Consider the following 15,306-nt stretch of genomic DNA (forward strand, 5'->3'; position numbering starts at 1 on the left):
CTGCGGAAGGGAAAACTAGAGAGGGGGATAGTCTCTTCCAGCCCATCTTCTTGCCCTTCCAGTGCACCCACATCAGATAGACACAAAGGGGTTGCCTTTCACAGCTAATTCTTTCCCTCCACTAGGAAAGAGATGTACAAAAGTAGCCCCATTCAGGCTGATCTTTCCTCCACTGAAGGTCCCTGAGGCGTTGATTCTGGCTTTTTTCTGCTTCAAGAGAGAGACCTTTTCCCATAAGTGGTTGATGAGAATTGTTTTGACTTGATCCTAAGTAATCTCGCAATATCTGGTTTTAATAAAGCCCAAGTGAGAACAAAAAATAATAAAATATTTTAATTTTTTTAAGGGGGATTTTTAAAAACAGGTGGAAGAATACTGAAATAAAGAGAGATTCAATCTTGCACCAAGCTACAACTGAGAGCATACCCAATAGTGCTTCTCTATTGCACTGCAGAGTCAGAAATAAAGGAGAAGGAATTTGGAAGCCTTACAAGGTAATGACCAAGGTGCTCTGTAATTAAAGGCCATCCCTGAAAGCTGTATATATTAATTCAAAAGCCTCCCAGCTACAATACACACCACCCTAAACTTCCTGGCAAAAACACTCCATGTAGATTTAAATTAAATTTAATTTATCTCCTTGTAGGCAGCATCACACTGAAGTAGTCTAGGACATAGAAAGAGCCTCTTTTAGATCCTATTTAAAGCCTATAAGTGTGCTTCTGCAAGGTCAGGACAGTATGCAGTGTGAGCACCAGGTTTTAATGTTAACGACTGCAAATTTCACTGCATGGTGACCACTTCTCTTTTCTTTGTATCAGCTTCTGGTCAGGTTTTCAAAAATGCAGGTAAAACTGAGTGGGAAAACTAAGAGGAACAGCAACTTGAATATAGAAAAAATCCTTCTTTGGGCCTTACTTCTGAAGTGATTACTAAGAAAGGTGTAGTGGTCCAAAGACCTCAGTTATTTTCTTCAGAGTAATGGCCACAGTTGGTCACCAAATGTTTACTGGTGTGAAGATGTCTATATACAGGAAGTGGGAAATGGGGTTGGGTCTGATTATTACTATTGATGTGGTCAATCTGCCCCTGACCTTGTTTGGGTAAGGAAGGGGAAGATGTGAAAATGAGACTGTGCTTTAATCTCTTGTGTGCATTATTATCTCCCCTCCAACTTCCTAAAGAAGTTTATTCCACTGGAGCCAGCTTCTCAGACTCATTCTCCCCTCCCTCCTTCTTTCCTCTACACTTACACAATCTCACAGGCATAGAGAAAATAACGCAGCAGCTGAAGCTGAGTAGCATCAGTTTGTTGTTGAGCTGAAGTGGTGATAGCATCAAAGGAAATGGATGGGGATTTCTGAGATCAGAGCTGTTAGGGCCATTCATGATTTGTTGCCAGGCTGAGAGAGGCTGCAAGAGAGATCTGCCTGAGAAATGCTGATTAATAAGGTAATTGAGGTTTTCTATGAGCGAGAGGGGGGAAAAATGAAAATATGACTAAAAATGTTCTTTTTGAAATGAACATTTTGAGATTGCAAATTCCAGACAATAGCAGCAGCTACTGCTATGAACGATTTCTATACAAAAGCAGCAAACTGCCAGTCGAATAAGATGTCTTTTTATGTGTCTCTGTAGGGAGGAAGGTCAGAAGGTCAGTGTCTATTTTTTTTTTCATGGTAAAGTTTCCTCATGCTTGCTACTTTAATACAGAATCTTTACTGTTCGTCTTTATGTCCATCTCTGCTTTCCTTAACATGAGAAGCTTATTTAGTTTTATTCCCAATCATTAGAACAAGACCTACATGAAAGTGAAATCCCATCTCCTAAACTACTGTAGTTCTGCTCTCAGGCCTTTCTTAGCTCTGCTAAAACACCTGGAGCTAATTTCAGGGTTGCTTTGCTGAGTGCCACAAAACTATTTGAAGTGCGTACGCTCCATAAATTCCAGCCTGCTCCATCATCTCTGAAGATGGATTAAAACTGAGTTGGATTGGTGGCATCCTCCTATCATCCAAATAAATATTTGGTTTGATTCAAACAATCTTCTTCCTCTTCCTCACTGAAAAAGTAGCCTCATTTCCTTGAGGCAGACTTACCTGTCCCCGGTTTTCTTTTACTTTAAGTTGATCAGCCCTTGAATTGTGTGTGGGTTACCTTGTAACACACAGGGTTTTTTTTTTTTATGCTGATAAGGAAGTGAAAACACTGAAACATCTGCATCTCAGAGTGAGACTATTTTGTGTGCGTGTGTGTGCGTGTGCAAAAGAACCACTTCAGTATGACTACATTGTTTTTCTGCTCTATGTGGTGTGACTCAGCATCAGTTAATTAACCCAATCAAGTAGGCCGGATTTCTCTTCTTCCTGTTTCAGAGCTTTCCTAGACCTCATTTTGGATGTGCCTTGGTTATACCCTATATATCCAATTACATTTATACCCATCAGCACCAGTGCCCTTGCCACTTTCTTGTGGAATTACACACTGGTAGCAGTTAAGCCAGGACACTCGCTCACAGCAGTTGCCCTACTTACATCCAGTGGCATGAGCCCTTCTGCATTAGAACATGCGGAAGGTCTTTACACAGATATACTATTCTCAGCATTGCAAAACCTAGAGAGGCAAATAATCCTTTCCACCCTTCTTTTTATCAGCAGGAATGGGGTGGGGTGAGGGTGAGAGGGAGGTGTGTACACACTTGAGAGAGCTAGCCATGTGATTTCACAAAACAGTATTTTTCTGAAAAGAAATATGAAACATCCGCATAGGCCTAAACATATAAATGTGTGTTTGTGGGGGGAGGGGGAAGTAAAACATGCTGCATCCTTAGTAAGAGGAAAGACATTATAAATATGTCTGCAGATGTGAGGCAAGAAGGAAAAGTAGGAGACTTGCCCTTCAGTGAGCCAACTGGTGTTTGTAATAGGGTGGCTGACTATAAATGGAATTGTGCATCATTGTTTCTCCAATCTGGAGGATTCCTCACTGAAGAGACAGGACCACTTGAAGGAAGTAAGGCATCTGGTTGTTTTGTAATGAGAAGCAGGAATGCTCTTAATAATAAACAAACAGGACATTGTATGCCATCATCACAGGATGTCCTTCCTTCAGTCACACATTGACTTGGAGAGAAGGAAAAAATTGACGAGGGCTCAGGGCCCACTAATGACTATACCAATCCTTCTTCCACTAGCAGTGCACTCCCATTGAATACTGTCTCATACAAGCTTAATGCTGACTCTTTTTTTTTTATATATATATTGTACTTAAAATTTGGTGCATGAATGTTTTTTTTACTATGTGTTGTTTTGTAGGTATTTAATAAGCTTCCCCATTTATTACTTAGGGTGGAGGAAGCCACTATCTTTTTTTAAATTGATGTATTTTTCCTAACTTCCTTACTAAATATCAGTGTAAACAGATTTAAACGTAGAATTAACTTGTAGCCCTCACGTTTTGTAAGAAATCATTTAAATTCCGAGACTCCTGAATTGTATCAAATAAAATACCATAGTTGTTTAGATTTGTTTGTTGGAAGCTTTAAATGATATTTTTATATTCTCTAACCTGGAAACGACTTTTTAATTGTTAGTTTTATGGCACCTCTTTTTTTTAATTAATGGGAAAATTAGCTGTGTCCTTCAGACCTCACAGTTCAAAATAGTGGGGTAAATTTCTAGTAGACACTCAACGAGACAGCCATAATAATACGAAAGTCATATGTGTGCTTCATGTGGAAGTAAGGCTGGCTCCAGGGGAATGCTTATATCCATATGTAGTAAGAGGAAAAACTCTGTGAAATGTTGTCAGAAAGAAAAAAATTCCCCTTGGCTAATCTCCATATGAGTTACAGGTATAGCCCCACCCCCTGCTTTTGGCAGCCATGACTGTGAGTAAATCAAATGAGTGGCTGAAACAGGGAGGGGAAAGGAACAGGCTGCTTAGTTAACACAGAGACTGAAAGTATTGTAACACTCAGCCCTCCAGTGTTTGAGAGGCAAAAGCAGTAAGTGCAGCAGCACCTGTCTGACAGAGAGAGAGAGAGGCACAAGCAAAAGGAGTTAACTCTCTAGGTGTGAGTCAGTCTTACTCTAACATACCCAGTGGAAGGAAGAAGAAATGTTTACTCGGTAGATATGAGCGAGACTTATCTTAAACGTGGAGCTTCTGTTTGGAAACATTTGTGGACTCTACCTTGGTAAGGAACTTGATTCCTTTTTCCCCCCCTGGATCTATTATTGACATTTTAGTGCTGTGTTAATCAATATATTAATCTAAACACTTAGAATAAATAGCAAATGTTTCTTGTTAGCCTTTTCTGCGTTGATTTGGAAGACCTAGATATTAACCCTTTCACTTCTAGATGTAACTGTCAGTTCACTGGAGTTTCAATATTAGTCTTTATTTTCATCTTGATATTCACAGTCAGTAAATATTTAGCTGATGATTTGATTTGGCTATAAATTAGACCAAAATGTAAAGAACCAGTTTCTTCCACCCTATAAAGCTAGTGGGAGGCATTATTGTAAATATATGTCAAAAATTAAATGTTGTGATGCAGCATAAATGAGGTAAACTTTGTGTAGAATGTTTTTTTAAATGGATCTACATTATCCAGAAAGAAAGTCTTGGTGTGGTTACTGGATGTTTTATTTTAACTAGGAGTCAGAGATTGACAGAGATAAGTTCTCTATCCTTTTCCCCCCAAAATGTTTCTTTTTATCTTGTAATCTATTTTTTCATTTTTGGGTTGGGAGAGGGAGGTAGAGGAGTGAACGGAGGAAATTCCATAATGGTTGAATATTTTTAAAGGAAAAATGAGTTTTTGATCCTGGATTTGAAAACCATTTACAACTACCAGTTTAAACAGCAACTGCATTCTTTGGTTCTACTTTATCTTACAGAAAGATGATGTTGTAATACCAATCTGACAATTTGGTATTGTATCTGTCCTAAATAGAAATAGGCAGTCAAAGACTTGATGGAATTTTCTCACAAGGATTCTATCTAGTGCCTTAAGCATATAATTCTGTAAGATGTCATCAAGACAAAGAAACATAAGGATTTTTTTTTCTTTTTCGTTTTGGTCCAAGTGAATGTATTCCAGTAACTTGTGAAAAGCTTTTGCTGCAACGCTGCAACGCTGTTGGCAGGATGTCGGCTTTTTCAGCCTTCCACGCCAAAGGATAAGAGGACGTCAGAAGGGAGCCAGGTTGTTTTGAGAGTTGTTTGTGTGTTGGAAGCCGGTGGGAAAGTTCAGGCTCCTCCATTTGGAAAAGGCTAGGCTGGGTTCCGCTCTTCCAACATGCGCTTTCCATTTTTAGCTTCACTCAGACGCAGACAGCAGCTCCTTCCTCTTCCTCTCCTTGTTTGTGACACTTTTTCTGAGGCAGCTTTTCCACAGGCACTGAGTGGTCTTGCGGCCATGACCCCAGATATTCTTGGGCACAGTACTGGCCTTGCAGAATTTCTTCTGTGAGGTGTTAAGAAAAAGATCTGAGAAAAGTAATGCAGATGCTGATCTTAGGGATTTCCCCCCATTCTTTTGGTTCCCTTATTATTATTAATTATTATTAATAATTATTATTATTACCAAGGCTGGCATTTTAAGATATTGCTTCAGTAAAGGCAACATAGTTTTATGCTGCCTTTTTTTTTTTTGGCTATTACTCAACTGTACCAACCGTACTGCATACTCTTTTAAAGTGCCACAGACTGCTGTGTTAGTCACACTGTCTCAAAGGAAACCACAGAAACTGAAGGACAATGAGGATTAAAAGATTTTTTTTTCTTCTTTTCCAGGCTGCCACACAGTGTAGCTTGGACGTTGTGAGTTTCCAAACGCTGGTGAAAGGGACGGAGTGGGCAATGAAAATGGACATGGAGGATGCTGACATGACTCTGTGGACAGAGGCTGATTTTGAAGAGAAGTGTACATACATTGTAAATGATCACCCCTGGGATCCCAGCGATGATGGAAGCACCATAACTCAGGCGGAGGCGTCCTTGCCAAGGAACTTGACTTTCAAATATACATTGAACTGCAAAGAGGTAAGCAGCCATCTGTTGGGGAAGGCTGGATCCCAACAGCCGAATCACAGTGCTTTGGAAAGTGACCAGTTCATTATGCTTCCGCACGCTAACCACCTTAAAAAATGCCACTGGCATTTTAGACAAATCCTTATAATTCTTTAAGGAACTGTAAACAAATAATCCATCACTTAACACTTCCATGGCTAAGTCACACATCCCTAAAATTGGTTCTGTACCAATTAGCAAACAGTTAAATCTTCAGGCAACTGCATAAGCACGTTTAAAGTGTGGGTTGTGTCCCAGTTTCTAGGCTGCTGTCGGCCAGTCCATTCATTGCCTCTGGCCTAGAGATTAAAGTGCCTCAGTTGTACAATAGCTTTGAAAAGGAAAAAAATATAATTCCTGGAAATGTGTTTAATCATTTTTCTCTTCTTTTATGAAATTGCTTTATTCTTTTAATGAACTTGCTTTATTTGCAACTTCCTAAATTCTCAAAACTCTGGCCTACCTATTAAGAAATGTTGGTAAAATTATTGCAACACTGTGCTGTGTCTGCATGCCTTAAATTAACTATTGTTTATCTGGGGCAGTACTTTTACTTGTAGCTAGACATGCAAGTATCCTTATCTCTGAAGTGGGTACATTCTTTGTTGTTGTTGTTGTTGTTGTTTCAGAAGGGCTGGGAAAAAATGAGCCTGGATGAGCAATTGGTCGTGTGTTTACTCCGTATATACTAGCTATTATCGCTAGGTGTGATGTTCAACAGCATAATAATCCTAGGGACAACCCTTAATTTCTCCTTGTCCTGCGACTTGTGGTGGAGCAGCTATTACCTGTGTTACTACTATGGCTAAATATACTGACCACAGAGCTAAAAAGGGATGTAAATTCATTCTTGTCTCACTATCAAACGTGTCCTCCCAAAACAAGTATCATGGAAATGCATTTGCTTGTTTAATCCTGTGTCTAGAAATAGGGCCAGATCCTCAACTGAAATAAACTGATGCAGCAGAATTTGGCCCTACAGGGCAGGCTAGAATGCATAGTGGTTTGGCAAGAGGTTAAGGCTAAACATCAAGTGGGAGGGAAAAAGGTATCCTCTAGAAATCTGAAGGGGAAAAGGAAGCTTAAAACCAAAAAAGCCAAAAATTGCTCCTTGTTTGTGGGGTTTTTTGGTTTTTTTTTTTTTTTAGTTAAATATTTTTGTGGTTTGGGAGATGAAGCTGTAACTCTGTGATTAACACATTTCCATATTCATTCTGGGTTGCTGACATGAATATGCAGTTTGGGATCGTTCTGAGTTTTAATTTTTTTTTTAAGTTGTTGAAAAGTTTTTCCAATTCTTTCTTATAAAATATGTCCAACTGGGATCCTTTTACTACAGGGAGTCTGAATACAGAACATCCTTTCTTTGTTTACCAAAGTTCCCCATTGTACTTGGCTTGTGCTGAGCGGCACATAGAGTAAGAAACAAAAGGAACTTTTGATTCCTCTCGTTTTATTCCATAGCTCTGAATGAAAGAGCCAATCTGATTATCGCCTTCTATTGAAGCTATAGTACTTCATTTGTAGGCTTGCGATCCACTAGTCACTTGTCAACGTAGTGAAATAGTTTGCAGATCGCGTCGGTCACTTTCATCATAGTACCTCTTATTAATTTGGCTCTAAACATTTCTTTTTCCGATTGATTTTAAGGTTTTGTTTTGCTCTTCTGCCCTCAATTTTAGTAACCTGGTTTTTGTGCATAAGTGTTTGAAGGATCAGACCCTTATAGAGGGAGTGAGAAGGGAAGATAAAGGGAGCTTGATTCTGATCTTACCCCGGGTGCCACATCAGTGTAACTCTAATGACTCTAAAAGTTATTTCTGAATTGCAAAGGGTGGAGGTACAAATTGGGCTCTGTGTGTGTGTACGCGCGTGCATGTGAATATGGATCTATGGATTTTGTGAGTGAGTTGTCTTCACTGTAAACTTTGGGAAAAGATTGCATATTTATCTTGAGGAAGGATGTGAGCACTGAGCCAATTTATTGACAAAACCATACAGTACATGGTTTATGAAATATTAAAGCTCTCATAATCAGATCTGTATTTTGTAACGTATGTCCTAAGGGACTAGGAATACGACAGTGTTGTATGTGCAGACTTGGGTGGCTTTGTTTGTTTGTTTTGGGTTGTTTGGTTAGTTTATTTGCAGGGGGGGAAGGCTTTTTTTTGCGGGTTATTTTTCCTTTTCATGCATCCCTTAAAGACTTTTATTGAAATGTCAAGAGATTCCATGACACATCATACTTCTGTTTATTCTTGGACCTTGCCCCCGGGTTTTTTTTTGTTTTTTTTTGAAGGACACGTTTTTCACTAGGAACTCATTATATACGTCAGTATCTTTTTAAAATGAATTGTTTCTGCTCTTAACATTTGGAGTTGTTAGATTTACATGAAGACAGCTGTATATTTTTATGTGGCAGTTAGCTCTTTTCTCCACTTCAGCAATTAATGAAGACTAAAGTGATATACTTTGCAATATTACATGTGACTAATCTTTTTAAGATAACAATTTTAAAACAACGCAGAGTCCTTGTGGCACCTTAGAGACTAACAAATTTATTGAGGCATAAGCTTTCGTGGGCTAGAACCCACATCATCAGATGCATGGAGTGGAAAATACAGGAGCAGATATAAATACATGAAAAGATGTGAGTTGTAGCCAACAAAAGCTTATGCCCAGATAAATTTGTTAGTCTCTAAGGTGCCACAAGGACGCCTCGTTTTTGCTGATACAGACTAACACAGCTACCACTCTGAAATTTTAAAACAGTTTTTCAGGAAATTTCCTTCTGCTTCAATCTTAACACACTCCCTCCACCCCCGCACTTCTTAGTATAAAATATCAGTTAGAAGTTTGGGACCATCAACACACCATTTATCCTGTTGTTTTTACTGAATCTGGAAAAGGATAAATTATGAGGAGTTTACAGAATCCATTACCTGTAGCATAAGGTCCTTAATGCAGTACTTTCTATAATAAGGCTACTCTTCAAAGGGATGAGTACTGGATTCCGAGCTGTTTTGACCAAGTCTATTATAAACTGCTTTAAATATACACCTCACTAACCTCACGCACTTGCCCTTTTACAGATAATTCACCGAAGCTGTGTTTTATTTCTATCTTAGATAATTAAGGAGGATATAACCAGAAAGCATTTCCTCTCACTTTACCACTTTTAAAAAATAAATCGCAAGCTGCAGGTCTTGGTTCAGCTGCAGTTTTCTTCCAGTCAATTTAATAAAAATGTTCGTATGTTTCAAAACAAAATGCTAACTGAACCACCATTCCAGATTTACATTTACAATTATTATGAAAATATACTGTAATAAATTGAACCAGGGGTGAAAAAAACATGCTATTTATCAGATTTATTTAAGAGCATCCCCTTCTCTCACAACTAATGTGTTATTGGTTAACTCACAGCCCCTACTCCAAACAAAGGAGTGTAAATTCTCCTCAATTTTTTAAAATATCAAAATGAGAATCTAAGGAATACTGTTTTTTGTCTGGGAGCCATGACTTGTCAGGATGTGCTCTGTGACCCAATCTATTGACAAAGATGGATATGCTGAAATGGCAGGGAGGTCGGTGCTGGCCATAAAGTATCTAGTGGAATGGCTTCTGTGGGGGTAGATGAAGCATGAAAGTGTTGAAGCTTTTCAACTTCTCACTGATGTGTTTATAGAAGGCATACAGCAGCCTGCCCCAGCAGTAATTCATTAGGACCCTGGTCAGTTCCAATGGTGTTTCCTTCCTGGGTTAGGTGAACACTGTCATTTAAATGGCCTTTTGAACAAACCTGAGTTTAAGCAGAGTATAAAAAGCAATTATTTAACATCTACATATAATGCACCGATCAAAACACAGCAGTGCTTTCCTTGCAGACAGTATCAGACAGGATCATTGAAGATTCTGCAGCTTGTTGTTCACAATGAGGCAGCTGTCTGCTCTTCTAAATGCTGGCACCTGGTTATCTTAGCACGCAAGCATTGTGTTCATCCTATCACACACAAAGTGGGGTGAAAGTGTCTTAACTTACTTTAGTAAGGAGCATAGCTTATATACATCACAGAAGATATTTCAAATCACAAGTCCAACATGAGAAAATGTTTTTTATTGTAGAAATATTGTTTTTCTGATAATGGAATTAATTATAAGTGTTTGTGGCAGTATCAAGAGATTTGAAGTGTCTATACCTTTAAAAGAGAGAAACATAATTTCAAAAAACATTTTGAAAACAGATTTTTGTTTTGTTGCAAAGTTTAAAATTTTAAATCCAAAGATTTTAGAAAAATCCTTAAAGCCTTAACGTTTTTAGTAGTAGTTTACTTGTGAGAGTCATTATCAGACTCATGTTCATCCACAAGATGTGGTAGCTTCAGACAGTATCCTCACAGTTCACAAGGAGTGTGCTGAAGGACACCTTGTGGACAGAAGTTTGAAATGTTTGCTCTGTATCTGCTTTTGGCAACTAAGGCCCAACTTCCTTTCTGCTTTTGATCCGTAGCATTTTTTCTGATTTGTCTGCAGTCCTTGGCAACCTTGATTACCAACAAAGAACGAAGTACAATAACTAAATCCCACTACACTATGGCATGGCAAGAGTCTCTTTGATCTTGATTATGGCACAGGACCAGCCTCCTGTCTGGCATGAGATCTAGAACCCAGAGTTGTCTTGGTGTCATCAATGTTCCTCTGCTGGCTTGTGATTTTGAGTTTAATGCTACTTGTTCATAACAGTTGAGCTTTTAGAGACATAATTTATACTATACACTCTGATCAGAAACGACAGGTGGCAAAAAGTAGATAGTTAACAAAACAAAAAAGGGTGTTTAGACACGCATGTGTGCACGCACACTTCTAAAAAATATTATGCCAAAATATCTTCCATTAATTATTGGATGATAAACCATATTAATGTTTTATATATTGGGAAAGAATCAAATGCTGTACATATATTAAAAAAAGGATCTGCTGTGTCAGAGAAGCCAATATAGTAAATGTTTCAAGTTGACTACTTCAAGCAGTAGTGATTTCTAGACATTCTGAGAATTTCATTAGATATTTTAATTAAGACCAAGACATTTTAAAACTGTGAAAGAGCTAAAATATACTTTACAGTTAAACTGCTATGAACTTTTCTAGAAAGGGCAGATGGATGTAAATGAAGGTAGATGGGGAAGATGAGAAAGAACATCTGCCTTTTTCAACTCTCTACGAGAAATGTACAAGAAGGATAAAAATAAAACTGGGCCACTGAACATGTTTCAACTTGTGGTAGGTGTAGGAAAATTTCTGGAAGTCCCTTTTTCTTTCACTCTCCAGTCCAGATGCACAAATCTTTGTGTGTGTGTGTGTGCGCACGCGCACACACCAAAACACTTGCAAGACAGCATTACCATCTTCCACATAATCACCAATCCACTTCCCAATGGCCTATATGCTTGATTCCTCAGTAGTTCTTGTTCAGTTCTGTTTCCCTTTTCACATAAAACTTTGCTAAGCGTTAATTGTTTGTTTGCATTTCCAGTCAAGAAGTCAAATCAGAATATTTATCCATAGACAATGTACAATAGAACCTTACTAATTCTCATTTCACTAATACACAAACCAATAATGTGCTCTCATTCACACACACACACACACACCCAAACAGAACCATCATAGCCCCATTTTTCAGCAAAGATTTAATAGCAGAAACGGTGGTTGGGTTTCATGTTATAATGCATAGTCACGTTTACAAAATACCATGTACGATGCAGAACATTTGCTAGAGCACTGTGAAGTGCTTCAAGTAAACCTAAATGCTTACTCATCTGAACAAAGTACATAATTGTGATGATCCTTAATTTATTTGGTTAACTGTGTTTGTTTATTTGTGAATTTGCAGAATTCAGGAATCAGCAATGGGGTTCCAATTATTAGTGCCAATCAGCAAGGCTCTGCTGTAGTTCTATGGCACAATAAGAAGTATTACCTAGTAAGGTGTATGAGAGGACTGTATTTAATTGGCTTTACTATGAAAGTTCAGTAAGGTTACCAAACCAACAGCCTGTTTTATTTCTCCTCCCTGCTTCTTAAGCAGTCTTGCAAAGTCCTGATTTTTGGTTTACAAAATTATTCTGCTTATAACACATTGTTTAAATACACAAAAATTCAGAGGACTGGTGGAGAAAAGGGAAGGACAAAACCAAGAACTCAGCCATGTGTTGTAAAGGGTTACTCAAAGGCACGTTCTTCTGAATAATGATGAATTGCTTCCTGATTTGTGGTCAGTGACTTTTTTAGTGTAATTACTGTCAAGGAGGAAGCTGAACAGCTACAATATGTATCTTAAACTTGGTACAGCAGAGCATTTTCACCAAAAACCTACACTTCCTTGACCAGACCCACGTAACACATATTACAGGAACCTCTGTCTCTTTTAAAGACCGTAATCTGTGAGCACACTTTCCCAAAGTCAGTTCATATTATTTGTTGATTTTTATTGTATGGTAATGGAAGAGTTGTAGGTTTTGGATGTTTTTTCAGCCATTCAACAAGGTACCAGAGCAATAAAAGGGTTTTATTTTTATCTAGAAATAGAGACTGCACTGAACCCCTTTTACAAGAAAACTACAAGAGAGTGGTAATTTCAGCACACTGAAGTGCTTACTACTGAATATTTTTAGTTTCTGAGACTAGAATTTTGACATTCACCTTTGATGAGAAAAGCTACATCTGTAAGTGGTTGGGAGTGGTATTAGTATCAGTAGGTTAGAATTCTTTAATTTGCTGATCTTTTCTTAACTCTGAAACACCTGACCCTCTTGTTTTAAGAGAAAAAAATTGCTTTCAGTGAGTCTTTCTGTTTCTGCTTACAAATACAAACAAATTTCTGTATGGCAGTTTTTCATTATTTATGCACCTGAAGCTCTTTTCACTACTGGCCTCCATATTTTTCAGCAAGAAACTGTAAGTTGACATAGTTTTTCATATCAGATGTCAATGTGGCTGTTAGTTTATTTCTGCTTTTCTGACCTCTCATCAAAAATATATTGGGCTTGGGCTTTTTAGTAAGAACAAGAGTGACTTTTGTTTTCTGTTGAAGATGGGCTGATCATTTGCTCTTCTCCTTGCAGGTTACTGGAGTTGTAAGTAAAGAGTACATCCCTAAAGGAACACGTTTTGGACCCCTGGTAGGAGAGATCTATACCAACGATACAGTTCCCAAGAACGCAAACAGAAAATACTTTTGGCGGGTAAGCAGGAAAAAAACAGCTCCATGTTGATGCAGTAATCAGATCACTAAATGAGTACTGCTGAAAAGCTGGGTCACTTCCTGTTTCAGACCTGTGTGAGTGCAGGGGGCAACTTCTTTACTCTGCCATATATGAACAGAATTCTGAGAGAACAGTGGTGAACTAAGCTGAGTAAACTTCTGGCCCTCTTGGAAATGGGGACAGTGTGGGTGGAGAGTGAGGGAGATGCACAACAGCTCTTGGCTCTGTCTTCTGCAACACATCAGTGCTTGATCATATAAAGAAATAGCTCTGCTACTTGCTGCCAGGGTAGGTTGATTTGCATTTCTACACAAGGAAATAGTAATAAGTCCTTCTTTAAGACTTAAGAATGTCATGTATTCTTGATTTCTAGCTAATACATACTTGAGAGTGAGTAGGATGTATTCTATAATTATATAATCTTTTATGCTGGAATTATTAAATTCTGAATAACTTTTTAAGCATGTTTCAAATTCAACTATTGTAAAACAGTGTTTATCTCTTCAATATGTGTATTTTAAATGAACAGACATTTCTAGGGCCAGTTGAGAAAATGTTGCCAAACTGGCTGCCTCATCATGGCCATGTACCCCACTAATGGCAGGCAGAAATGTTAATGTGATGTTTACTGCTCATAAGGTAGTTCAGCATGGTATGGAGTAGGAGTCTGTGTGTGCTAACTGAGCACTCTGTGTTGATAACTTAGGCACTGGAGGAGTGCCTTAGGCACTCCCTGGAGGAGTAAGGATAGTCTCCTTCCCTTCCCCCCTCCATTTATCTTCTGCCATCCCTTTCATTCAGCCCTTCCTTCCTTCCTTCCTTCTCCTGGTGATTGAGAAACCTCAGTGAACTAATCCCCCAACTTCCTCCACAAATACTTTACCAGTTCTGTATACATCCATTTTGCTCCATCTTCTTCCATGGAACTGAACTTGTTGCCCTCAGATCACTAAGCCGGTCTATCACAGGATTTGATGCAAATATGGGTGAGTGGGAAGAGAGATTTGTACTCTGTATCTGAGCCTTGCCACTGGGAGCCTAATCAAATGGCTTTTTAGTAAGCCTCAGGTTTGCTCTAATTGTCCTGGCACTTGCTTGCATTCTTTATATAGAAAGACTACTGCTACACTGTGCGTGCATAAAAGCATAACTTTACTTTTAGGCCTTGTCTACACTGGCCGTGGTGTATATTATATGTGTAGCTACACACTTCAGTAGAAAGCGGGCTGCTTCCACACTGCTGCACGCGACAGTGTCAATTCTACCACGAGAAGGCAGTGGAGAAAGCTTCTGACAGTGTAGACATGGGAGGAATGACTTGGGCACGTAGGGAACCATGTACGGTACATACCCTAATGGTCTGGAGTGTCTTTACTCGCCTAAGCAGTGCCTTGTCAACTACATTGCTGTTTATACCTGTGCTGGGGGGCATGCAGGATGCATATTCTACATGCCGCCCTAAGTGTAGACATAGCCTTAGTGAGCTTTTCTGTAGCTCTTTTTGGGGCCTCTAAGGAAAAACTAAGTTAAGTAATTACCTCATTTGGGTTTTCTTATACTTTCTCCCACACAATTTTACTCATTGGCACATGGATAATAATTAACATAAATGTTCACACAAGGTGCAGGAGTGTTTTTACGCTTGTGAGACAAAGATCTTGTACTTAATTACCAGAGTCGAGGTCCCAGAAGGGACTTAGGTGTTGCAACACTCAGCTTTGCCACACCTAACTTTTAGATGCCCTGCTGTCCAGTGGAATCCTCTCAACCCTGAGTTAGGTGTCCAGGCTCCTTGCGCAATGCATAGGAAGAGTTAGGTGCTAAAACAAGGGTTTCACAGATGCAAGCGAGTTGAATGAGGAGTTGCCTAAACTAGCCCATAGGAAATGCTGAGGAGAGGGAAGGTATTTTAGGTGTCTATCTCCGCTCAGGCTTCTTCTGGAGTTAGGCACCTAAGCCAGGT

The 15,306-nt window shown here is 38.9% G+C and overlaps 1 protein-coding gene across 3 annotated transcripts in view; it reads left to right on the plus strand.

Annotated features, from left to right (window-relative positions):
* The window catches only part of PRDM1 (PR/SET domain 1), a 116,843-nt gene that overhangs the window by 82,483 nt on the left and 19,054 nt on the right, over positions 1-15,306 (plus strand). The window contains exons 1-3 of one of the 3 annotated variants that reach the window (XM_073336905.1): positions 4,089-4,198; positions 5,803-6,051; positions 13,203-13,322. In XM_073336905.1, coding sequence (XP_073193006.1) covers positions 5,869-6,051; positions 13,203-13,322 — 303 coding nt within the window. In that variant the 5' untranslated portion in view covers positions 4,089-4,198; positions 5,803-5,868. Of the gene's footprint in view, positions 1-4,088; positions 4,199-5,249; positions 6,052-13,202; positions 13,323-15,306 lie in introns of those variants that run through there. The other 2 variants (XM_073336907.1, XM_073336904.1) reach the window with 2 other exon arrangements.

The sequence above is a fragment of the Lepidochelys kempii genome, chromosome 3, assembly GCF_965140265.1.
Source record: "Lepidochelys kempii isolate rLepKem1 chromosome 3, rLepKem1.hap2, whole genome shotgun sequence".
Lineage (NCBI taxonomy): Eukaryota > Metazoa > Chordata > Testudines > Cheloniidae > Lepidochelys > Lepidochelys kempii.